Genomic DNA, 26,180 nt, shown 5'->3' with positions numbered 1-26,180 from the left:
AGGTGTGATTATAAGGCCACCTTTGTCAGACTCGACAGTCTGTAGGGACCGGCTCTCTCCACATGGGGGCGGCGTGGAGGCTCCCTGGTTTGACTGAGAGTCCCGCTGCCGGATTGTCTGGTTGATGAAGAATCGCCAGCGGCCCACTGGAGATGCTTGTGGGGCGGAATCCACTGAGGATGTGCACAGGGAGATGAGAAAGACATCTGACTGAGTGACACGTTTAAGAATGTACACAAAACACTGTTAAAGTACTCTTGGTGAAATCTTTACTCCAACTGACAACTCCAAAACATATACTATCTATAACATTTCTATCAGCCACGTCAGGACATGCAATAAATGGACAAAACAAAGAAACTCACTTGATGAACCTCCTGGGGTGCTCACATGCAGCTGTTCCATTGACCCTGTCTGCCAAAAAATAACATAATTTTCGAGCACCAAGCTACATTCTATATTATATACAGTCATTGGAAAATACATGCTGACTCACTATTCACTGACTGCATACTGCAGTTCTAATGAAGTCATTGAAGTTGGGACATAAGTATATCGTATACCATCACAGAACGGAAGAGATCAATACTCATCATGACCAATGCATACTGTAGATTGTATGTTATGAATAAGATGCAGAAGCACACATTTGATTCTGGGCCAATTGCCTAATGGAAACGGTCCTGGAACATACTCTGCTTCAGCCAATTAGGGGCATATGATATGGGGAGATAGGTTAAAAGGGTTTAGAAGTCTTCTTGACTCAGAACAGAGTGTACATACACATTTTGTATTTCATGTTCAGGGTTAGACTTGGAGTGCAAGAGACACACAAACCTGTGACTGAGTTGGAAGGATTTCCAGAGCTTTCTTTACTATGGTCCTTAGGTCCTCAACAAATTTCACCTTCTCCGATTCAAGGACAAAGTCCTCCTCCACCTTCACAGCAAAGAATACACAAGTCAGTTACTAACACTTACAATTCCAATATTTTACCATAATTACTGCTCTGATTAAGTACTGTTAATTGCTGTTAACTACTGCTATGATTAAGTACAGTACTGTTCCTGTATTGGACACTATAATTGGAAAAGGAATGATGTGTATGTCACCATGTAATCTGCAATATCTTCTGGTGCGTCACCCTCAGCGTCAAACTTGAAGGTGACCATTTTGTTACTGTGAGTCTCCAGCTGGCATTCCACCAAGTTGTCTCCAGTGTTGGACACCTGAGAGGAAGTTTCCATATTAAATTCATGTCTGTTTACTTCAACATAAACACTTGCCATGTCCTCTTACAGCACGGGATACTTGCCTGCATCATGGTTAGCTGGAAATGAGTCGTCTTGTCTGTCCTCTGATAGGATGATCTCCTCTGTGCCTTCAACCTATCAACCAGTTTTCCATTGGCCCACAACAGTTGAGATTCTTCTCCATTGGCCGGGGCAGAGCTAAAGGTAATACAGGTAAAACAAGCAATAATCAGAATATAAGCATCAACAGGATAGGTTTAAAAACGGACTGAGATCAATATACTTCAATCAGAGAATAGCGTAATGTGAAACCTACCCAGATGATGTATGTTTGTTGACAAACTGGCCTTGACTCTCCTAAGGGTACAGTTGACATTGGTAAGGTAACACATGGTAACACATAAAACACACTCATACAAAACATTTTAAACTGAACAAAAATAATGGCAGTAGCATGATAGCTTAAGGTTGTTCTCCATAAATATAAATCTATTAAAGGGATTACTTAAAACTAGTATTTATATGTTTGTTATAGGCTTTGAAAGTACATTTGGTTAGTATCATTTTAATAGGTTTTGTTAAACCACAGAAAAGTTAGTTAAAAAAAACATCTAGTAATGAATATCGCAATTGAAACAGTGTGTTGATCTTCTACCTTCGAAAGTGACCATGAGATGTCAGACATAGCTCCATTTTGGCTTTGGACCTAGTCCAGCTGTCTGCCTGTTTTCTCATTTAGTGTGGACACACAACATGTAATGTTACGGATGTATATAAATGCCAGGGTGATAAGTCAAGGGGTTGTGAGTGCTTTGTACCTGAGCAATACCCAGCAGAGCGGGGTCACATTCTGCTAGAGAGGTTGGGGGCAGCGAGGGACCGTTAGAGCCGAGGGTCTGGAAAGCAGTGGCAGAAGTTGGGGATGTGGGGACCACGTCAGTCACCGCCAGCTGGGCCGTGGGTACCTCAGCTTGGCCAGGGCACTCGGGGGCAGGGACAGCAGGGTGAGGGGCCGGCAGAGTGGTGGGGAGATAAGCGGTGGCACGAGATGGACTCTGGGGTAACTGCTGAGGCGGGAAGGCCGTGTGTGGATAAAGAGGCTGCTCGGATCCCGCTCCTGGCTCCACGAGCGTCTGCGTGTGGAAGTGGGAGTGGGTCTGGGTGTGGGTGTGGGTCTGGGTCTGACCGCTGGTCTGAGTGTGCGTGTGGGCAGGCAGAGTGGCCTGGGGGACATGGTGTTGAGGGGATGGTGGTTGAGCGCCTGCAACAACCTGACTATACAGAGGGAGAACTCTGGGATGGGCCAGGGGCTGTGTAGGGGGCTGGGGCATTGGCTGTGTAGAGGGATGGGGCGTTGGCTGTGTAGAGGGCTGGGGCGTTGGCTGGGTAGAGGGCTGGGGTGTTGGCTGGGGAGGGGGCTGGGGCTGACAGGGGAGCTCTTGGGGAACCACAGCATGCTGCGTGGGGATGCTTTGCTGCTGCATGAAAGGCTGCGCTGCTGAAGCCGTCTGAAGTATCTGCTGCTGCTGCTGCGGGACCTGTGGAGCTGGCTGCAGCTGCTGTGGAGGCTCATACTGCTGTGTTGCCATGGGCTGTACCGGAGGCAGGGGCTGCGCCACTGAGGGCATGCCTGTGTTCAGGGGCTGATGCTGGGCTTGGATGACGTGCTGCGGCTGTACCTGGCTCTGGATGTGTGTCTGACTACCCTGCTGTGCAAATTGTTGCGTTGTGCTTATGGAAGCAGGGCCGACTGTGGGTGCTGTCGTGACAACAGCAGCGATCGCCCCTGGAGACAGCATCATTTGTTGGTACTGCATCACCGGTTGTTGTAGCATGGATTGGGTGAGGTCTGATTGGACTGACTGCATTGCTGATTGCACTGGCTGCGCTGCTTGGGCGTACTGTGATGGCAATGTTGCAACAGGGGCCTGTTGTTGTGTTTGTATTGGTGTGGGCATCGACACACTGGGGGCCACTGTCTGGTCAAGTTGGATGGGCCCTGGCATAGGTGCCACGGACAAAATTTGAGCAGGGACTGGCAACACCTGTCCCTGAGGCTGCATCGGAGGGGCTGCATGGGTCTGAGCAAATGCTTGAGCTTGTATCTGTGGCTGCAGTGCTACCTGGGTCGGCATGGGGGCCTGCACTTGGGTAGACTGGAGGAGAACCTGGGGCTGGCTCACTTGAGGCTGAGCCATTGGTTGAGAGGCTGCTTGCATCTGGGTTGGTATAAATGCCTGCGGCTGCACTTGCGAGATGGTGTGCCCTTGGTTCTGAAGGTGGATCTCCCCGTGGCTCTGGATTGGTACCGGATGGATTTGAGGCTGGACAGCAGCCTGGAGTGGAACCTGCGGTTGAATGTGAGCTGCAGCCTGAACCTGTCCTGGGACTTGAGCTGTGACCTCTGCTGGGGCTGCTTGAACAATGCCAGAGATCTGAGCCTCCACCACGGAGCCTCTATGCTGCTGCTGCTGCTGGGAGAGCAGAGCTTGCTGTTGCTGTATCAGGCCCAATGCCTGCTGTTGCTGCTCTATTTGCTGCTGAGTGAGGCTTGAGTGCAGCTGGTGAGGCACCGCTGTCTGCTGTTGGACAACACATGATGGCTGCTGACTTATCTGCTGCTGCATCACCTGCTGTTCATTTGGGAGTTGTGCGGACACAGGGTCGATTTTCTCAATATGCTGGGGTCCACTGTGATGCTGGACCACAGCTGCAGCCTGCTCCATCTGCTGCTGCTGTAGCAAAACCTGTGGTTGCGGCTCGGCCTGCTGTTGCATCAGTAAAGCCTGCTGTTGCTCAAGCTTTTGCTGTTGGAATAAAGCCTGCTGCTGCTGCTGCTGCATCAGGACTTGCTGTTGGATCTGTTGTTCTCTTTGCTGCTGCAGTAAGGCCTGCTGTTGCTGCTGCTGGAGCTCCAACTGCTGCTGTTGGTGTTGTTCCCTCTGTTGTTGTAACATAGCCTGCTGCTGTTGCTCTAACTGCTGCTTTAATAAAGCTTGTTGTTGCTGTTGCTGCTCTAGCTGTTGTTGCAGAGCAGCCTGCTGTTGTTGCTCGATTTGATGCTGCTGCTGCTGTTGCAACATCGCCTGTTGCTGCTGTTTTTCCAGTTCCAGCTTTTGTTGCAATAATGCCTGTTGTTGCTGTTGCTCTAACTGCTGTTGGTGTAACAGGGCTTGCTGTTGCTCCTTTTGCTGCTGTAATAAGGCCTGCTTTTGCTGTTGCTCTATCTGCTGTTGCTGTAGAAGAGCTTGCTGTTGTTGATCAATCTGCTGTGGAAGCAGAACCTGTGGTTGCTCTATCTGTTGCTGCAGCTGAGCCTTTTGTTGCTGTAGCAGCAGCTGCTGTTGTTGCTCTATCTGTTGCTGTTGGTGTTGTTGCTGTTGCAGGTAGCTTTGCTGCTGCTGCTGTTGCTCAAGTTGCTGCTGTAGTAGCATGGCCTGCTGCTGATGCTGCTGTTCGATCTGTTGCTGCAGTAGCAGAGCTTGCTGTTGGTGGTGGGTGGGTTGCTGCTGTATCTGCCCTTGTGGCTCAGGCTGTGGTGGTACAAAGACCTGCTGCTGCTCTATCTGATGTTGCAAAATCATGGATTGCTGCTGTTCACTTGATGGCTGTTGCAAAATGGCTTGCTGGGGATGGTGCTGTTGTGTATGCTGCAACACAGGTTGTTGCTGTGGCAACCCTGGGTGTGGCTGCATGTAGGTTTGCTGTGTTTGTGGCTCCATTGTTTGCGGCAGAACCTGCTGCTGTGGCAGAGGTGGCACATAGGACTGCTGTGCTGAGCCGTGGCTGGGCTGCTGCTCCTGCTGGGGAATGAGAAGTGCTTCAGCCTGCTGTGGTATTCCCGCGTTAGCATGCAGTGGCTGCGACAGCGAAGCCCCTTGCTGCGGCGTCTGCTCGATCTGTTGCTGTATCAGAACAGCTTGAGGCTGCGTTATCACATTTGTCGGCTGGTGCTGCAATAGGGCTGTCGGGGCTTCCAACGCCGCCTGCTGTTGCTGCTGAACTATGGCTTGCTGTGTTTGCTGGGGCAGCGCTTCATGCTGAAAAGGTGCGGGCTGATTTTGCTGTGCGAGTGGGAATGCTCCTACCGATCCCGTGGGATCTCCAACTGACGTGGGAGCAGTGAGTATGCTCATAGGGGCCTGGGGTGAGACAGGGGGGATGTAGGACTGCGACTGAACTATGGAGGTATGTGGAGTAGTGCTCTCCATGGATTGAGAGGGAAGCATTTGGGTGACATTGGGTGGGTATGTCTGAAGGGACTTCAGGCAGAGATGGATTTAGACGGGATGATTATGTGAGAGCGTGGTGAGAATGGAAGAGATGGTAAGTGAAAAAGAGAGAGAGGGAGAGAGAGGTTGTAGTGAGAAGAGAAAAGGAAGAGCTTAGCATTAGTACCAGGGATCAATCATCTGGAAGCACCAGCATATTTTCAAGACTACCTAATTCAAATCATTATCAAATTTGAAATTGTACCCATGCCATCATTGAGGTGTTTGTAAGAGCTGCAAAAAATCAATTCATACAGATTCAATATGCATCTGCTTCTTATGCTGTATTGCTGTCAATAACTATGCTAAACTATGCATATTGTATTCATGGATGCTTGGCTGAGTCTGAAGAAGGCAACAAAAGCCACCCATGTGAGGCAACATATCCTGGACTAAAAACTGTCCATTACAGCAAGACACTATTGCCCCAATAGTATTTTAGGCAATGACTTGTTAAGAACACAAGTAATATTTAAATTATATAACACAGTGTTATTCTCATCATGTAGGCCTAGACACAAAGATCGAAAAGGAACCAATAAAATATATATGTGTAAATATCCATGCAGGTTAAAGAAGAGAATTCACACATTTAGTTAAAATCTACACCAAAGTTAAACAGAATGCAACCTTGTTTGAGTTACCACTAACATGTCCTTAGGGCCATATAAATAACATCAGTTTCCATTTTGGTAAGAGGCAAGTCTCTTTCCAACTAAATTGGCCAACGGGGAAAACAAGTTGTCTCTGCTCATAGTAAAAAACACATAGGATGTGAAGTAAAAGTATGATGACCTGTTATATCAATGGATTTGATCTCAAATCCTCCTATGACATGAGATGATTTGATACCCCTAAGAGGTGGTACCACCTCGAAAGGGATACATCTCCGCCTTTAAAATATTATAGTCAGAGACTCCAGTCATACAAATATGAGGTGGAGCGCTTGTATGTTAGTCTCCCTGGGTACACTGTATGTCCAGTAAAAGAAGGATTTGGAGTGCATGTACTGTAGGTGAGAGACACCAGATAGATAGCCAGACTGGACATGAGGGAGACATTCACCTGGGGATACTGCTGCAGTACGCTTGATGAGACCTGTGTTGCCATAGTGACTGGCTGAATGAAACTATGAGCCACTGGCATGTTTGGAGCCCCACCACCACTTTGGCCAATGGACATGCCAGACATTCCACCACTCTGGCCAATAGGCATGTTTGGATCCCCTCCGCTCTGACCAATAGGGAGCATCTGGGGGTGGGACAGAACCCCTGCACTCTGCACTGCCTGATAAATAAAGAGAACAATGCTTACCCCACAATCATGTCATTTTTAACTCCACAATAGGCTTTTTATGTTAGTTGCCCACCAACATGTTCAAAAGCTTATTGTTATGACTAGAGCTCTGGTGTCTGAGAGCGTAATTATATAACAAAACATCAGAACGCCTTTATCACACACACCCACAAAATCATGCTATGCCTTATTGCTCATTGGCTAATGAGTGAAGGTGTTACTACAGAGTGGGACTACTTACAGTTGGGGCCGATGGGTAGCTGGCCTGAGCAGGCGCGTATGGGCTCCCAGACTCCCCCTGTGGGAGCAGGACTTGGTTCGTTCCACTTGTAAAGGACTCACAGCTTGCTGCAGAGATGCTCTCCCCCTCTGAGTAAGAGAAGAGAATGAGTCAGCCTCCAGTCACTGGTGTGTCTCTTCATCAGCTACGGGCAGCAACCCAAACACAATCAACCCACAAACGACCACAAAATGACTGTAAACCCCTGATCAACCTAGATAAAAACAAAACAAAACAAACAAGCCATCCATCAGTACTGTAATCTTTAAATGAATCTAATCCTTGTCATTTCAGTGGCAAACCAAGCTGCTCATGCTAAGCTTTACAAATTGAATCCGCAGTTGTTTGTAATGGAGTTTGAATGGACCCTTTCAAGAGAGTTCCATTATCAGCATCATAGTTGGCCCCACAAGACTTCCTTTTTAACATTCCATATGTTATCTTAATGCAGAGGAAGTAGATTGGGGCCCAAATAGAACATTCAAGCATTGTTTTTGTTTACCTTGTTGAAAGGGTCTATAGGATGAGCATGTGGTGGTGGTGCTGCTGTACCTGTTAGGCCAGATGCAGTGCTGTGGATCTGCTGCTGCTGTCTGACGTGCTGGTCCACCTCTGGCAGCTCCTCTGCCTCCCCGGCGTGGCCCCCGGTGGCCCCCACAGCGCTGGCCGCGGCCGCCGGGCCCATGGAGGAGGGGCAAGAGGGGTGGGAGCAGGAGTAGGACGAGGAGGTGAAGGTGGAGTCTCTCCTCTCCTCCAGAACACCAGGCTGTTGCTGCTGTTGCTGCTGCTGCTGCTGCTGTTGTTGTTGTTGCAGGAGCTGCTGCTGCTGCCGCCGCTCGCGAGACTTCTTGATGAGAGTGACCCGGTCGCGGATGGACTTGCTCACCACTTTGGCGTCGCTCTCGTGGAAGAAGCCCGATTTCACCTGGCGTGTGCACACATGGGAGACATGATGTCAAATGGAGCAGCGAATGAAAGAGATAGCAGGGAGGGCGGATTGTAGGTGAGAGGAAGCCTTGATTAATGTGTCATATTTAGCAACAGATTCAACTGGTCACACTACGCGGTTCTATTACAGATCTCTGATCTCTGGTGGGGAAAAATGAGTTCCTCTCCTGTAGAAACATACAGACCCCTTGATTTGCCCTTCTCTCTCTCTCTCTCTCTCTCTCTCTCTCTCTCTCTCCTCTCTGTTTTTCTCCTTCCCTAAGTCTCCTCTCTCTCTCTCTCTCTCTCTCTCTCTCTCTCTCTCTCTCTCTCTCTCTCTCTCTCTCTCTCTCTCTCTCTCTCTCTCTCTCTCTCTCTCTCACCATTTCCAGTGCCACTTCCTCGGCGCTGTCGTTCTCCAGGTCGTAGCTGAACTCGATGGCCTCGTTGTCCTTGTGCTTGCCCTTCAGCTTCTTGGGATCCTCCACCCAGATGCGCAGCGCCAGGCAGTCCTGGCAGCCTGTGTCCTCCTCCGCCAGCTCCACCCGCACTCCCGTGTCCTCACCGAAGAACGCGTGGTTCAGCAGGTCCTTGACAGAGAGTCTGGGGGGACACATAAGCAGACAGAGTCAAGCAGAGACAAAAACGGGTGTGGAGGAGAGATTCCGTATAGGGCTGCCTTGGTCTAACAGCTCAATGATACACTTCATTAGGCACGGATGGAGTATGTGGGAGCTCACCGCTCGGTCCTGTTCTGCCGAATGCAGCCCTCGATGATTTCCTTAATCTCTGGGTCGTTCACCTTGTCAAAACTGGCTGGTTTGATACCCTACCGAGAAGGAGCAAGGACGTGCAAGTTTAAAAAATATTATCTCTACATTTAACTTCCTAATGATGCATAAAACAGCAGGCTTAAGTTCAGGGAAAGGAAAACCAATGTGAGGATATACTGTACTAGCATATTTAATCTTATTTACTCTTGAAAAGCTAAATAAAAATGACTTTGCCAGGCCCTTACACTGGTGACTTTGCGGTAGATTTGAGCAGCATTCTGGCACTCGGAGTATGGATACTCAGAGGTGGCCATCTCCAGCATGCACATGCCAAAGGCGTAGACATCCACTGACTCATCATAGTGCTCCTCATACATCTCAGGAGCCATGAACTCAGGGGTGCCTGGAGGAGTCAGAACAGGAGCAGCTTTACACAGATATTTATAAATAACTGACTATCAAAAGCCAACACCTGATTTTTTTCACATCAAAATTGAGATTGAGAATTGAGAATTGATTCATACTCATCAAATGCATTCAGCATGCATTCTTGTTGGATAAAGTCTGAAATTCTACTATCTGGTTAATGTTTCTTGTTTCAGTGTCTCTGAATGTGTCTCCATGACTACAAAAAGGACAAGTGACTATGTCCTGTATTCTAAGTACTGCCACCATTTAGCTTTGACTTTTATATTATTTTTGTTTGAGGATATATGGTCTATCTGTAGGTGCTGCTCACAGTCAAGTTGCCACTCTCTTTAATGTAATAGATCAAAGTAGATTTTATCAGCACAGTTCAAAAGAGGACTTCCCCCCATTATCCATGTTCATCACATCCCCCCTCTTATGTAACATCACATGGACTCTGTATGATGGCATCATGGCTCCATTAGTTACTTTTCTTTTCAGCAGGACGTTTTAAGTGGGCCATTTCTGTGCAAATATCAATAAGAGCAGTCAATAAGCCATAGTCTTAGCTCTATGAGCAAATGCACCTTAATGCTGTGAATAAGTAACGGTCTTGCATAGTGCTAAGTGAGAAGGAAAAGGGTGAACAGAATCTATGTAGACACTAGACAGATCCCTTTTAAGGATCCCTCCGATGCTTTTTAAGTCGAAAAAGGTTTGAGACTTGAGGATGAACTTAGTCTGCAATGGACCTCTGCCTTTGACCTAGACTTCTGAACATCCTGAACTCAAACTGCAGGTTCACATTGGTAAAACCTGTCTAAACTGCACGTCCTTGTGTCGGGAGTAGTGGTCATCACAGGGTTTGAGCTCACCGATGACGCTCTTAGCAAAGGAGGTGCGCATGAGCGTGGCCAGGCCGAGGTCGCCGATCTTCACCGAGCCCGTTGGCCCGGTGATGAAGATGTTGTCGCACTTGAGGTCTCGGTGCACAATGGGGGGCGTGCGTGTGTGCAGGAAATGGAGGCCCTTCAGGATCTGCCTGCACCAGCTGCGCAGCACCTTGGGCTTCATCACCTTAAAGCGCTTCAAATAGCTGCAGAGAGGAAGAGGAGGAGGAGGAGGAGGAAGAGTACAGGAGGGGGAAATGGAGAAGAAGAGAGAATGGAGACATGCAGTCTGGGTAACGAGACTCCTGGGCTTCTGTTGTTGCTCTTAATGAGCAAGTGGGCAATGACTGAGTGTAGCCTGTCAAGCTGAAAGTGCTCTCATTTCCAACAGTGAATACAGTGACTCAGCATAGAAGCATGAGAATGATGGATGTTGGTTGGGGTTAAACACACTGGCATCCTCATCAAAGGATGAAAATAGATCTCATCCACCGACACAGATCGGTGAAATGTTTCTGGAATCAGTGAGATTTGATGGTTGTACTACTTTACGTTTTTAGCGTTCCTGATGTCATGAGCTCGGTGACGAGGACGATGCACTTTTTGCCGCGGAGAACCGACTCCCAGGAATCGTAGAAGCGCACGATGTTGGGGTGCTGCAGGCCCTTCAGCATCTCCGCCTCCTCCTTGAAGCGCTGCTGCTCCGCCTTGGTCAACTTGCGATCCTGAGAGAGAGAGAGAGAGAGAGAGAGAGAGAGAGAGAGAGAGAGAGAGAGAGAGAGAGAGAGAGAGAGAGACAGGGGATAAGACAACACTAATAGACTATAATAGACCTGGACGTATGTGCAGCGGTTCTGGAACAGCCAAAGTAGTTAACCACTAACTATAAACTACATAGCCTTTTCTACCATACATGATATAGCCTGATCTACCATACAGAGCAGCCAGGGATTACATTGACTCTACTGAGGTGTTAAGTTGAGGAGAATTAAGATACTTATATAGCACTCCTATAAAAAATATTTATATCATGGGTATCCTATATAAAATACATTAAAAAGACAAAGCTCAGATCACTTCAACTTTTTGTCCAGACCTGATAACACTCGTATTGACTTGTAGAGGCCGTGGGGTCTGTACAGCATCCTCAGATAATGTTGTATTTTGTTATTGATGCTATATAATGAAATAGAACTAGAAGGCAGTGATCTACTATCACATCTAAGGTGGTGAAATTAATTTTAAACTTGCTTTCCATAAACTGTCAAAGTTCATGGGATAGAAACTCCCCATATTTATGATCAAGTTATAAATTCATATCAGACAGTTCCCATGGCTTCATCTGGGCATGAATTAATTACCAGCACAGAGAGGACAATAAATAAAAATGCCCCTGGTGCAGTGACACTCCGCTGCAGAGCAAAGCCCACAGACCGGCTGCACTTTTAATTTGAGTTCCCCTTTAAAAAATGTGCTGTGGAGGAGGAATGCTAAAATGTATTGTATCCATTCACTTTTACTGCAAGAATGTAACCCTCGCAAATGGACTACGTTACATTAGCTGGGCACAGTCTTTGGCCGGACAGGCCCGCTCGAGGGGGGACAAATAGTTGGGAGGGCTGTGACTGTCGGAGCCATGGGGGCTGACAACAGCAAAAAAAATCTTTTCGGCTCAACTGCACCGGCATTCAATTAGAACTGTACATCCAAATGAGAGGCTAGACAAGCGCGGCCTCCTGTTTTTTTTCTCTCTCAATTTTTTTCCCTCTTTTTTTTCTTTTTCCCCCCCTCTTCCCCATGCAATAGCACGATGGTGACCACCAGATGGCGTCGGTTAAGTGGGCTCTCTTTGACTGGCCAGACCAACACCCAGCATTGGCCTATAAAACACGTTTCTGCTGCATCTGCTGCCACACTCAGATTCCCCCGGTGTGGTGTGGTGGACGCTGTGTAAATCCTCCCTGGCAGACTGCTGCCTTGGCACGGACGCCACGGCTGTGCCAATGAAGAGAAGCTCTCTGAGGACACATCCATTGCTCTCCCAGATACCGCTTTATATGAACAGACAGACTGTCACTGGCACCTCGCGTGGGATGCAAAGTGATTGATTAAACATGTGCCCTGTGTTTACCGAGACCCCACATACTTGGAAAGCACAATGACAATCTAATGGTAACCCTGGTTTCCCCTATTGAAACCTAAGCTGAATCACACATTCACAGAACATGGCACAAAGCAAAGCTCCTCTTTTGTGACAGTCTAAATGGGAATATCAATGGCAATTTCAAAGACCCTCCATTAGAAACCTGACATGCTTTCACCACTGAAAGAGATGTTTGCTGCCTCTAGTTATGCCCAACATCTTGATGATTTCCCGGGGAGCTTCCTAGCTGGCTTCCAGGTGACCCACCAGGTGTGGACAACACAACATCACGTCACTGATACCACATATACTTCCTTGATTCTGTTCTCAACTCAGGTTTACTCACCCTGGTCAGATGAAGCAACTGACTGGCAGCTTGGTTTGGGACTTTCAAAGCTAATGAAATGGCAGCGGCTATACTTTCTCCGCACACTCAGGAAAGCCGATCTCTCACAACAGCACCTGAGGTCTATCGCTGCTCCATTGAGAGTGTGCCCACTTACGGCATCCTGTCGTGGTGTGGTAGCAGCTCTGCTGCAGACAGGAATTCACTGCAGAGGACTCTAAAAACCGCCCAAAACATCATCAACCCACAGCTACCTACAATGGACACTATCTTCAACTGCCGATGCTTGCAGAAGACACACAGCATTCTGAAAGACTCATTCCACCGTGCTAATGATCGGTTTGAACTGCTGCCCTCAGGGAAACGTTACAGGTCCATCAGAACATGCACCACAAGATTCATGAACAGTTTCTATCCCAAAGCTATCACCATACTCAACTCTGATCTGAAAACAAAACCACTGATATCTGTCAGCATTAATCAATGACATTAAATACCTTATGCAATGCTCTGAACTTCATACATTTTGCACTACTTGTTTAAATGCATGCCAAATGCATACAATGGCACTGAGTTGATGGTATAGTATGTGACGACATGAATGTACTAAATGAATGAGAATGAGAATGTATTATTTTACTGACTATTTATTATGCTAACTTTTTTTTTAATGAGTCCAGTACGTGAGTGCACTGCATTTCGTTGTAGAGGCCCTTTCAAGAGAGTTCCATTATCAGCATCATAGTTGGCCCCACAAGACTTCCTTTTTAACATTCCATATGTTATCTTAATGCAGAGGAAGTAGATTGGGACCCAAATAGAACGTTCAAGCATTGTTTTTGTTTTTATTGTTGAAAGGGTCTATTACTGTGCAATGACAATAAATTTCTATTCTATTCCAGAATAACACCAAATTGGATTTCGTGATTCTGTAGTCCCATATGGGGAGTGATCTTTCTTGATCACTGGACACAGAGGACCTTCATTAGTGCCAACCAAAATAACGCATTGTTCATTTGTTCATTGTTCATTTGACCCTAATGACCCTTATCATTGGGATTAGGTGACCCAAGTGTAAAAAGGCTAAAGTAAGGTCATAGTGCAATGGCTGCAACAATACCAACTTAAGTGACAAGACCCTCTCCACACCTATGGGGAAATGAGACGCTTGGAGTAGCAGACGCAGACACCGACATGAGCAGACACCATTAGCATGATCAGATTCTCTGTTTAGGGTAAAAAGACATCGCAATTCAACTGCTCAAGTCTTGAGGTGAACTCCTGCAGATATTCCCATAACCAATGGGAATATTGATAGCTTTGTAATCAGGCCTGTTTTCCAGTGTGCAGGGCACCCTTAGACTTTGGGTGGCTGATTTACCGTAGCCAATGCCTGTTTCTCTCTTTCCAACTCTTCTTCTTTCCAACTCTCTCTCTCTTTCTTTCTCTCCAGTGATTCAATGTCCTTTTGTGGAAGTATTGGTGAAAGCCACCCCCTCTCCTCCCCTCTCCTCTCCTCCCCTCTCCTCTCCTCCCTCTCCTCCCTCTCCTCTCCTCTATTCCTCTCTTCTCTCCCTCATGCCAGCTCTGTGATGCCCCTCTGCTTCTATTTTCTGAAACTCAACATCAACATGAAAACTCCGCCATTGTCATGGCTAAAAATAATCCCCAGTGTCTCCTGCATATCCTCCCCCTTACACACACGAGCACATGCACACAGACACACAGACACACACACACACACAGACGCACACAGACATACACAGACACACACACACACACAGACATACACAGACACACACACACACACACACACAGACATACACAGACACACACACAGACGCATACAGGCGTGCACACACACACATACAGACACACTCACAGACACACTCACAGAGTCTCTCTCTCTCTCTCTCTCTCTCTCTCTCTCTCTCTCTTTCTTTCTGTCTGTGTGAGAGAAACAGCATGACCTGTGTGCCTGTCTCTCTCCCCCCATGTGAGCATCTCTGAGGGCTTAATGCATTAGTGTAGCACGAGTTAATATGTCCTGTTTCTGGGTGCCATTGCAGCTATTTGCTTTTTCCTTTGCTGTTTTGTGGCAACAAGTTTTTAGTATAATTGTGAGGTAGTGTGTGTGTTTGTGTGTGTGTGGCAACAAGTTTTTAGTATAATTGTGAGGTAGTGTGTGTGTTTGTGTGTGTGTGGCAACAAGTTTTTAGTATAATTGTGAGGTAGTGTGTGTGTGTGTGTGTGTGTGTGTGTGTGTGTGTGTGTGTGTGGCAACAAGTTTTTAGTATAATTGTGAGGTAGTGTGTGTGTGTGTGTGTGTGTGTGTGGCTCTGCATGTCCTGATTTCTGCGCGTTCCTGTCCCTGTCGGTCTCCGTCTCCCCTCTGTCTGTCTGTGTCTGCCTGAGAGCCTCCCACAGCGTAGACGAGTCTGTCTGGAGGAGATCTCATCAATTTGTGTGTGTGTGTGTGTGTGTGTGTGTGCATGCGTGTGGGATGGTCTGTGTGTTTGCATATGTGCATGCGTTTTGTTCTTTTTGAGTCTTTCTCTGTCCAGCTGCCCGAGGTCGGCAAAGGTCAGCTGTGTTAATTACAATAATTATCATTCATGTCCCAGCAACCCAGACAGCTAAACGCGCTCACACAAGATGAAGGAGTGTCCAGATTGCAAAACAATTACTATCATATCACTGTTGTGAGTGCTCAGCATGATTAAGCAAAACTGTTGAAATGTATATTATTGAAAGAATAAATAAAGAATTGAACCTTCAAATGTATGTTAAAAAATGTCCTAGCAATGGTCATAATAAATGAATAAATGAATGAATGAAATATTTTTTTTCTAATTTCCATAATAGTATATTTACATCAAGTGAAATATATAGCAAAGTTATTTTACAGACCACTCCAAGAACATGAAAATTGCCCCGAAGAGTAAAAAAGAATAGCTTGCAGGAGAAGGGGGGGAGTAATGAGGGAGTGAACAAAGGGCCGATAAGGAGATGATCTAACCTTTCCACCGGCCGAGCGGAACACCGTTGAGAAAATGAGGGGGACGACACAACAAAGAGAGAGAAAACGAGGGAGCGCTGAAGAGTAGGGGGTCGCCGTCGCCGCGGCGGTCAGAAAGAGAGCCCTATTGTGGAGCGCCAGTGGGTGTCTTTCAGGAATTCTCTCCAGTGAGTGAATATCACAGGCAGTCAACTGGGCCCATGCATATGCCATGTCAGTTCCACACAACGCTCATGCTCATCGACTCATCGCTCGGCGCTGCTCACTGAAGCAAATGGACCATTGTTCCATTAGCGAATTAGGAGTGTACTCAAGAAAAGGCCCCCACATTCCGTGACCTCACTGTAAGCGAGTTAGCAGCACATTTGATTGCTGTATGGGCAATCTCCTGACCAAAACAGGACAAAAGCCCTTACACAATATGTATAATCACCAAAGCTGGGCAGTGAGTTTAGCAACATATTTGGCAATATTTGTAGGTGGCAGTGGAGTGTATTAAGGGCCTGTGTAGACAGCCTATAACTCATGATGTAAACAGCCATGAAAACGTGACCTCGACCTGACCCTACCCACACAGAGAGACCGATTTGGACCAGACACCTGCTTTGGATAAGGTCAGGTCTTGTGTAAGGTAGAGCTGTAAACTTCCTCTCCTTCTGCTTCTCCTTCTCCCTCTCCCTCTCACCCACACACACACACACACGCACACACACACACACACACACACACACACACACACACACACACACACACCAGCAGTGCAGAGTCATGAGCTAGGGAGAGTAAGGGAAGTGTCTACTGGGAGCCAGTTGAACCATTAGCCGCGTGTTGTTTGGGCACTTAGACGCACATTTCCTACAATGGGTCGTTCCACTCTCCTCTGCTCCCTCTGTAAACATTTTCATGAATCCCAGCGCTCCCTCGGGGCTTTCTAAGTTAATTGTGTGGGTATTCCAATCTCTCATCACAACTCACAACTCCTCAGGGTCTTAGTGAACGATGGGAGGGGAGGGGCGAGAGAGGGAAAGGCACATTGTGTGTTGAACATGCTAACAGACTATGAGATAACTACCCCCCCCCCCCCCCCCCCATTTCCTCTATTTCCATCATCTGACATATCCTCACGCAATCTAGGTAAGGGGGGGGTGAAGACACATGATGGAGAAAGTGCAAATGGACAGCGAGACAGGGAAAGTAAACAGTTTACTATTGAAGAATGCGAGGCGTCTGTGGGGATTAGATGACGGTAATCTATGTGAGCTCAGACTAACAAGATGGGAGCCCTGCTGAAAAGAGCAGATCTCGCTCGGATTAGCGCTCACTGGTGGGCCTAACTCAAATACCCGCGGCCTGGCTATCTGTTTTTGTGTTTTTGTTTTAGCTTTGCAAGACAAATAGCGATGACATAATGATAATGGTTCTGCCATGACAACAGCACTCTATCTGTCAGTACGTGGGGGCAGTGGTAATGTTGTGGTTAAGGAGCTGGGCTAGCGTGCAGTAGCCTGAAAGTTGTCGGTTCAATTCCGGGCTTCCGCCGTTGTGCACTTGAGCAAGGCACTTAACCCCAAGTTGCTCCGGGGACAATGTGATCCCTTGTAATATAGCTGACATATGTAAGTCACTTTGGTCAAGAAGTGTCTGCTAAATGTAATGTAATGTAATGTAATGTAATGTAAAGTAATGTAAAGTACGTGCTCTGGTAGTCCCTGATTCAGGAGCCGATCTAGTCCTGCTCTGGTCTGGTCTGGTCTGGTCTGGTCTGCTCTGCCACCAGAGCCATTGACTGTCTGGGTAGATCACAGGCTGCAGTAGTCCAAATGGGATCCCGTGATGATCATCCAATATTCCCATGTTTGCTTTAGGGGTTGGCAGTCATAAGATATTATCCACAAATGCATTTTGAACAGCAAAATTGACACAGATATGGACGCGTGGCCTCCAGACGGGCTGTGATAAAACAAATTCTTGTTCTCACAAATGTAGGTGCATTCTTAGACAGCTGAGGCGTACACTTAGAGTTCAACTGAATTATTGAGCTGCCCCTTTAAAAGGCTCACCACATCTTCTAGGTCACGTGTTAAAATAATATTTATGTTAGATGTCAGCTTTAGAGGACCCTGCCCACTGTAGCGGCAAGGAAAAGTCCACAGAAAATCAGGAAAGGCTAACATCATGGAAGAGTACACATGAGACTCATTCCTTTGTATTTTTGTCTTAATTATTATGTTATTATTATATTTTTTCTGTAAATCAGTCAGTGTCTCTGAATTTTTACTTTCATTACCAATCTTCACAACTTCTGAAAGCAGCAAAAAGCTGGCTCAGATGAAAAAGACTAATTGCTATTTAAATTCGGCCCCTAACAGTCTCCAACACCAATTGATTTCCACCTCATTACAGCTCTTTTAAGAAATCTTTCCACTGCAATAACAGGCAGTGCTGTCAGCTATTTCTCTTCCTTTTCACACTCTCCCTCACTTTCACTCCCCCACTTCTCCCTCCCTCCCTCCCTGCCTCCCTCCATCTCTCTCTCCCTCCCTCTCTCTCTCTATCTCTCTCCCTCTCTCCATCTCTCTCTCTCTCTTCCATTCTCTCTTGTGCTTTAGTTCTAGCCCCCTGTCCTCTCTGTTCCCCCTGCAGTGAGCGTGGTTGCTGTGGAGCGCGGTGAGAAATGTGGAGTGACATAACGTGGCCATGAGTAAGCGCGGGGCCTCTAAGGATGCCTCAGCGCCTCAGACAGGCCATGGCAGACTCACTCCGTTACCCCACCACCCTCGCGTCCCTTTGGGAAAGAGACAAGGCCCGGCCAACCCAGCCGTCTGCTGTGGACAGCCAAAAACCGATGACCTTTTACTTAATGATGGCGGTGCGGTGGGCAAGACTGAGCAGGGCGGGGGAGGGGAGAGAACCACCCAAACTAACCCCTACTGGCATCATGGCACACATCAATACCTGGCAGGCCGTTAGATCACAAGCTGTCCGTCTGGCCCCATTTGTCTGGCCTAAGCGATCGCGCAGAGAGGCGGAATGATGACCAGGTCTTTTCCTGAGTCATATCCGAATCACTGTTGCACTTTAAAACCTGTGGCTCAAGACCCAAAGTAAACCTGCTCGACGACAAAAAATATCCCAATTCATTCTAGTTTTCAGGATAATTTCATCTGGCCAAAGACGTCAATGGTCTTAGTAGCGATTGCCCACAAATTAAAAACAAATAATAAGTCATTAATGGCCTTTCAATAGCAAATATTTGACCTCCTGATGATTCTATTTTCCTATAGATATACTAATGCAGAGACACCTGCCAGAGAGGTGTTAAGTAGTGTTTGTGCGCTGCAGAGACAGCCAGTCTGTGCTTTCTCTGTCCACTGCGGAGGCTGGCAGACAGGCCACGCTGTTGTTGTGGCAGGGCGCGTCCTGTGGCGGCACAGGCAGGACAGGACAGACTGCCTGCGTTGAGCCAGTGGAGTTTCTGCGTGAGTTGTGCTGTCTGTGCAGGCTTTTTGTTCCAGCCTGACAGGCACCCACTGTAATTAACTCCCTGGATCACCCCCTGTGTACTCACTCACTGACACACAGACAGAGGCGCACACACACACACGGACACGGACACACACACACACACACACACGAACGAAACATATACACACACACACACAATCTCTCTCTTTCTCTCTATCCATCTCCCTCTAACACACCCACACACACAGCTATTCTTGTCTGCTTGTTTAGGTATTTAAAACACGTAGCAACACACAACACATGGGTAACACATGGAACAACCATGAATTGGCAATACCATGGACACATCAAGTATTCCAGCTCAAATTCAGTCTGCGTTCAGTTGCTACGTAGACTGTAGTTTATGTTAACAGCCACATACTGTACGTCTCTGTACATTCTCACAGTAAATTCTTCCCCACTGTGAGTGATGAGCCTATTCAGTGAGGCCACATGGTAATGCTACAAGCCTAAATGTTAGCATGAAGGATATACTGCTTTGGCCTTTTGCTTCTGAGCATGCGAGCTGGGAGGGAGGGAGGGAGGGAGAGAGACAGTGACGGAGAGAGAGATGGAGGGAGCGGAGGGAGAGAGAGAGACAGTGACGGAGAGAGAGATGGAGGGAGCGGAGGGAGGGAGAGAGGGAGGAGGGGAGAGTGGCCATGCCATGAACTTCTATTTCCCCCTCTTTCAAGCTGCATTAGGACAGCTAATCCCTGCCTCTGGACAGACAGCCCTGTCTGTCTGTCTGTCTGTGGGAGAGCCACCATAGGTGTGTCACTCTGGATGCTTCAGTGTGTGTGTGTGTGTGAGTGTGTGTGGTTGGGGGGGGGGGGGGGGGTCTAGCTAAAGCTGATGTACAGTTAAATTCAATGATATAATGCTGAATGTTTCAGTTGTGCTGTTTCGATAAGTCAAACCTCTCCAAACCACTCCAAATTGTTTGTGTCCTCTAATGCATGCTATTTGCTCCTGTATTGATGCCTGTTATGTAACTAAGAGTTATGCGGGGAAGGGATGCTGTACTGCTTTATTGTGCTCTCAAATGAGCTTTAACCAAATTCTTAACCTGCAATACAAATGATCTCCAATTAGTTTAGTCTACAAAGCGATAAGATATGATGGACAATAAACAAACAACACTCCAGCTGGTAAATGCCTTATCTTAAGTATTGACATGAATAATACATGCTAATAACAACAATGACAAATCCCCCCATGCAACTCCACATTAAGGCTGCAAACATCACAGGCAGACTGTTACTTAACAGTGCTGTGTCACTATGCACAAAGGCTGGCTGTTGATAACTGGTTTGTGGTTCTGTGAGTTCATGCTGTCTTCAATAGCTCTTCAGAAATGATTACAGCGTGGCTAAGAGGACAGCTCCAACCCCATAGGCTGGGTTAGCATGCCCGCGTCTGTGAGCTGCACAGCGGGCTAGTCCTGAAGCAAATAGCGCTATATTCTCACCAGGAGGTTATGTCCTTGTCAAGTTTCATCTACATTGAGCCCAATGAGAGTTAAAAAGGGTATGATTTAGTTCCTCTGGGCCTGCACATACACAAGAGGTAAAGGAGAATGCACCAGCACAGCCCATAGAGCAAACGCTATAGGCCCAACAGCCTTATATAGCAGTACAACAGTTAGCCATCATTTACATCCATTATGGCAAAATACCAGTGCCAAAGTAAATCGCTAACACCAGATCTGTGTGCATATTTGTGACCAGTCTGGCTTGAGTGTGGTGTGTGTGAGTGACAGAGAACAGAACAAGAGAGGGAGACAGGATAGAGAGAGAGGGGGAGAGAGAGAGAGAGGGAGAGGGAGAAAGAGTGAGACAGGATAGAGAGAGAGGGGGAGAGAGAGAGAGAGAAAGAGGGAGAAAGAGAGGGAGAGAGTGAGAGAGTGAGCATTAGCTCCAGAGTTCCTCTCTGGGAAGAATGCCATGCTAATCCTCTGTTTGGCTCATCATTCTCTCTTTCTTTCTCTCTATAGCTCTTCCTCTCTTCCCTTCTCTTTCTCTATAGAGAACAGAAAGAGTCTTTCTCAGTATTCTACACACATCGTACCCTTCATTCCCCCTCTGTGATCATCCTTTCATCATTCCAGTCACTACAGTGTTAATGCACTTCCCCATAACTGAACTCTGCTGGTTATGCTTTAAGAGAGAGACAGCAGTAAAAATTATATATAGTGTGATATAAAAGTGATATATACATGTCTATGTCAGAGGAACATACCCCTGGTGGGGAGCTGAAAGACTCTCAACAGGGTTTGCTGGTGTAAGATTCCAGTGGTCTTCTGGTAGCATAGCAACCTATCCACTGGCCTCATCAGGTTCTCAGCCTTCCCCTGACATCTCCTGTCATGTCCGACACAGGCCGTGATGATTACATCAGGCATGCAGCTCTGGGCTGATTTCATTTGCATTCGCCACTGAACCGAAGCAGAGCACGAGACAGCGGGAGAGAGAGAGAGAGAAAGAAGGAGAGAGAGACGAGAGGAGCAGAGAAGAGGAGGCGTCACGTGGGGTCTGATCGCCATCTCCACATACAATATGCGGCTCATACAGGGAGATGGCTGCATCAGCTGCTCTCCTGCCAGTCTGCCCAACACTACAGCAAGGAAGGCAACATTAGACCTAAGGATAGCGCTCAGTGGAATCACTGTTCTAATGTATCATGTCTATGTCACTATAAAAGTGACAAAGCCACTTGTTTGTTTTACATTATTCTTGTCTAGAACAACCTTTCGGCTGGCATACCCTACCACTAATGTTGGTGCATGGAAGAGCATCATATCTGATGGGTATAATTAGATTTGTCACAGAGCATTTTTTATAAAAATGAGTGACAGTGAAAATACAGACAGTCGAGGACAAATCATCACCACAGGTAACAGTTTCCATGGAAACAGCGTCTTTAAATAGTATCAAAAGCCTCAAAAAGATATCCTACCGGCATGTATAGGTTATTCAGCATAATAAGTTATGAGCTATACAATGATTTTTCTTGCTACGGTGTATCTCCATTCCCTTTGTTCAGCTGTAGCGTGGCACAGCGGTGGCTTAAGTACTAGCATGATATGTTTTTAGGTCCCAGCCACTGAGCTCATACTAGAGCTCATACTCAAAGCACTACTTCCCCTGCCATTGCCTGTGTGGTAGAAGTCATGTGTAATTTATGGTGCAGAGCCAGTGGTTCATAGTATATTTACCCTGTCTATTTATGTAGAATGTGTGTGTGTGTGTGTGTGTGTGTGGGGTCGGTTATCTTTTTGGGGATAGGTCAGTAATCCTAGCTCCAGTGGTCAAAGTCTTTGTTTGAGGTGTATGGGTTTGCTCAGCTGTTAAACCTGCACTCTGGAAACAGTGCTAGGTAGCAGCCTTCAGTGCTATCAGTTTACCACAGGCAGCAGCAGTGCTAACAGTGCTGTTAGCACTGCTGCTGCCTGTGGTAAACGGATAGCATGTGTCTTTTCAGGGTTGTGTTGCTCTGACGGAGGCGGTGTGCTCTGTAAGTGATATAAAGTAGGGTTGCCCTACAGGGCAGCCGGGCGCTAAAAGCAACAGGAGGCTGGGAGGAAGTCCGACCGGCAAGCAGTACTCACTCACTGGGATTAACCGGGGCACTCGTTTGGAATTAGCTCCCCAGAGGAACACATGACCAAGCAACCTTTAGCAAGACCTTAAGCAACCAAAAAAAAAAAAGGGTGGATAGCAAATCCCCTTTTTTGTGCTCTGTTGAAAGAACAGAAGCTTGTTTAAATGTGTAGTTTCACCTGAGGCCTTACTTAGCTGTAAAAATGTCTCTTTTAGACATGGTTGTTCTGGTTTTTTTTTGTAGCTGTTCGGTTTGACATTTACCACTCGTATGTGTTTGACCCGTGACTCCCCTCTGACCTGGTCAACAGTTCCTTCTTCCTCTTCCCTTTAGGTAACATCCTTTTCCCCTGCTCTGTTTATTCTTCCCCTTGTTCTGCTCTTATCACATGTTCTATCTGACCGTCTAGACGACCCTCTGTTGCTGTGTTCCAGCGCAAGTGCCCCTGTTGCGCTAATGTGCCCTGGCAGTGCTGGCAGATCACATCCTGACTGGGGGAACAAAAGTGCCGGGCGAAGGCACAAACCTTGACAAAACTCTACTTTTCCAACACACAGTGGTGTCTTCCTTTAAAAACAATAGAGCGTTAGACAAGTGCTGTACAGGTCAATGAAAGGCCTAAGACGTGATCGCTTGGAGTCTCCGTGATGTACACGCAATGCCTCTGAGTCTTAATTAATGAGCGGCCTTGATAAGCTACTTACCTCTCTCGTGTTAACCCCCTAAAGGCAAGCTAGAATCTTCGAAGAAGGCGTGTGTGTGTTTTGCTAATGGAAAAAAATGTGCTCGATGGGGATTATAGTCGCGTGCCCACTTGAATAGTCGGGCTGGGAAGGTCACAAAGGATTCAACTTGGAAGTCCAGCACTTATAATCATAATGCAGAGGATCACGCTCTCAGTAGTCCATTTTGAACAATGTGAATGTGTTTCTCTCACTTGTCAAGAGTATAAATTATGCAATGTGACTGTAATGCCTTGTGTGCTGTACTGTATGCATTCCTCCATAGTGTGACCTGGTGTAGGCCACAGAACATGCCAATAATAATGATATACCACACAGTGAGAACAACAAGGCATTTCATCGTGCAGAGGAGGCCTTCTATTTGCTCATTGTATCACGAGTTTGTTCAATTCCACTCTCCCACGGTTACTGTGTATATCTACAGAGCCAATTCTCACTCTCCAACTCGCCCTCCCCACCCCTGGCTCTCACTGCAGTTGACTGTTAGAACTCCTGCTGAATAGCTGAGGAGACAAGAGGCTAAGATTTCACTTCTGCAGCACAGAAAAACCCTGAGTAACAGGATTCTGATTCATGCTAGCTCGGTCAGGGGAGCCCATACACAGCAAAAGCACAATACAGCCCCAAACAATCCTCCCCAATCCTGAGACTTTGCAAGAAAAGGAAGCTATTCAAGTTCGCCTTCAACCGTCTATCAGCGAATCCGCAGTGGAGCTTCTATTCAAGTCTTTAAACTTTGATCATTCTGTCTGGATAGAAATAGATGCAGGATGGGAACAGGCTCTTACCTGGAGTTCACACCAGGCCACTTCCACCCAGGTCTCCGTGTCCAGGCCTTTGTAGACCGTTTTGAAGGCCCCTCGGCCGAGCTCGATGTCGAATTTCAGGAAGCGTCCGCCGGGCGAGGTGGCTACAGCCTTCATCTCGGCCTCCTCCTCTTGCTCCTCGCGCTCCTTGGCCTTTGGTTGTGTGGGGGTGGACGGGGCTGCTCCGCCAGCCTTGTCTGGGTCCTGGGATGCCCCGTCGGGAGCACCCTCCTCTCCAAGGGCCGCATGGGCGCTGGCGGGAAGCTGCTGCTGGGGGGCATCGGTGGCGGTGAACACGGAGTCCGAGGTGCGCAGCTGCAGGTGGGGGGCACTTTGCGGGGTGTCCGGCGCAGAGGCGGATGCTGCTGCCGCCGCGGCCTCCTCCGGCTCGTCCTCCTCCTCACAGATCTCGACGCTCTTGCGGAAGAAACGCTTGTTCTCGCGCCTCAGCCGGCCGCTCTGCTGGTGGTGGTGGTGGTGGTGGTGGTGGGCGTGCTGGTGGTGCAGGGCAGTTGGGGAGGAGGGCGTGGAGAAGGAAAGCGAGCGGGCATTCCGGGGCGCCTCCGGTCCATCTGCCCCGGCGTCTCCTCCGTCCTCCTCTCCTCCTCCAGCGGCCCTTCCTCCCGCTCTCCTCTCCTGCGTCTGGGAGGAGGGAAAGTCGCAGGGGGTGCTCCGCGTGCGCTCTCGCTCCCGGGCCGCCGCGGCCGCGACCGCCGCCGATGCGTCCACCCCGCGGCCCCCCTGCTCCGCCTCCTCCTCCCTCCCTCCATCAGGTTTCTCCGAGGAGTCCTCGGTGGCCGTGGGCTCGCCGGGGTCAGTCGCCATGGGAGATAAGCTTCCCCGGTCCTCCTGGGCCGTCGCCTCCCCCTCCCCCTCCTCCGCCACCCCTCGGGCTCTCGGTCAGTCCCCGTCTCTCTCTCTCAGTGGTCACCCTCTCACCCACCACGGATTGCTAACCGTGCCGCCTTCCAGTGCTGCAAATGGCCTGTAACTCCCCTCGTCCACAGAGAGGGCCTATGCTCCTCTTTCTCTTCGCCTCCGTCTTGGGTTCTCGCTCTCTCTTTCCTGCTCAAGATTCACAACAGCATTGGTGGCAAGTATATGAAAAAGTTGCGTAGGCCACCACCTCCCTCCTAATGTGATTTCGTCTACTTCTCAGTCCTTCCTTTCCTTCTCTCCATCTCCTTCATGCAGGTTGTTCCTCAGCAGCACACCTGGCCTGGGTACACCTGGGAGCTCAACCGAGAGAGAGGGCTTTCCAGCACGTACGAGTGGCACTCCTTCCTTCAGCGTAGTAGTGAAGGGATCATCAAATGCACCCTAGAACAAACATAAAACAAACGAAATAGGAAGAGGACATGGAATATGAATATTCATGAGGTTGCAACAGGGATGTGTCATTATTCACAGCAGAGTAAACAATGACAGTTAATGACTATTCAGGTGAGAGCTTTTTTTGCTTTACTAAAACCTAGCATAGCCTTTACGCATTTGCACTTGTCTATTATTTGAACTCATTGGCAAAGTAATATCTAAATTATTCTCAGTATTAATATTAGTGCAATGGAATGTTACTGCTTCATGTCATAGGCCTACATTACACATCACGCCATGTTCTACAATAACAGACGTTAACTTTAACGGCGCCAAATGCCTGGAGACATGAATGCCTCGAAGGTTGTTTGTTTTGCATTTAATAGTGACTCGACTCGGACTTGACTCAGATGAGTAGTGGACTCGACTCGGACTTGACTCGGACTTGAACACTGGAGACTCGAACTCGAGGCATAGTGACTTGACTTGACTTGTGAGATGTATTTCGTAATATGTTTATTCTAATTATGTTTTCCATTGTAGCCTAATCGTGTAATTTCTAATGTTTTGCATGAAAGTGTGCTGGTGCGCATTCATGGAGGAT

At 47.7% G+C, this 26,180-nt stretch overlaps 1 protein-coding gene across 5 annotated transcripts in view; it reads right to left on the bottom strand.

The window, feature by feature from the left end:
* si:dkey-151g10.3 (serine/threonine-protein kinase WNK2) overlaps window positions 1-26,180 on the bottom strand; it is a 47,693-nt gene that overhangs the window by 12,623 nt on the left and 8,890 nt on the right. For 4 of the 5 annotated variants that reach the window (XR_006032765.1, XM_042097682.1, XM_042097683.1 and 1 more), the window contains exons 2-17: window positions 24,245-25,582; window positions 10,651-10,823; window positions 10,084-10,304; window positions 9,046-9,203; window positions 8,768-8,856; window positions 8,411-8,630; window positions 7,653-8,025; window positions 7,062-7,189; window positions 6,590-6,811; window positions 2,072-5,515; window positions 1,570-1,610; window positions 1,316-1,451; window positions 1,113-1,229; window positions 838-939; window positions 366-414; window positions 21-173 (exon numbers count right to left, since the gene is read on the bottom strand). Coding sequence is in view for 4 of the 5 variants with exons in the window: in XM_042097682.1 (XP_041953616.1) it covers window positions 21-173; window positions 366-414; window positions 838-939; window positions 1,113-1,229; window positions 1,316-1,451; window positions 1,570-1,610; window positions 2,072-5,515; window positions 6,590-6,811; window positions 7,062-7,189; window positions 7,653-8,025; window positions 8,411-8,630; window positions 8,768-8,856; window positions 9,046-9,203; window positions 10,084-10,304; window positions 10,651-10,823; window positions 24,245-25,087 (6,469 nt within the window). In the remaining variant the exon portion in view is untranslated. The remainder of the gene's footprint in view (window positions 1-20; window positions 174-365; window positions 415-837; window positions 940-1,112; window positions 1,230-1,315; window positions 1,452-1,569; window positions 1,611-2,071; window positions 5,516-6,589; window positions 6,812-7,061; window positions 7,190-7,652; window positions 8,026-8,410; window positions 8,631-8,767; window positions 8,857-9,045; window positions 9,204-10,083; window positions 10,305-10,650; window positions 10,824-24,244; window positions 25,583-26,180) is intronic. The other variant, XM_042097684.1, reaches the window with a different exon arrangement.

The sequence above is a fragment of the Alosa sapidissima genome, chromosome 7 (genome assembly GCF_018492685.1).
Source record: "Alosa sapidissima isolate fAloSap1 chromosome 7, fAloSap1.pri, whole genome shotgun sequence".
NCBI lineage: Eukaryota > Metazoa > Chordata > Actinopteri > Clupeiformes > Clupeidae > Alosa > Alosa sapidissima.
This window is presented reverse-complemented; position numbering and strand designations above follow the sequence as displayed.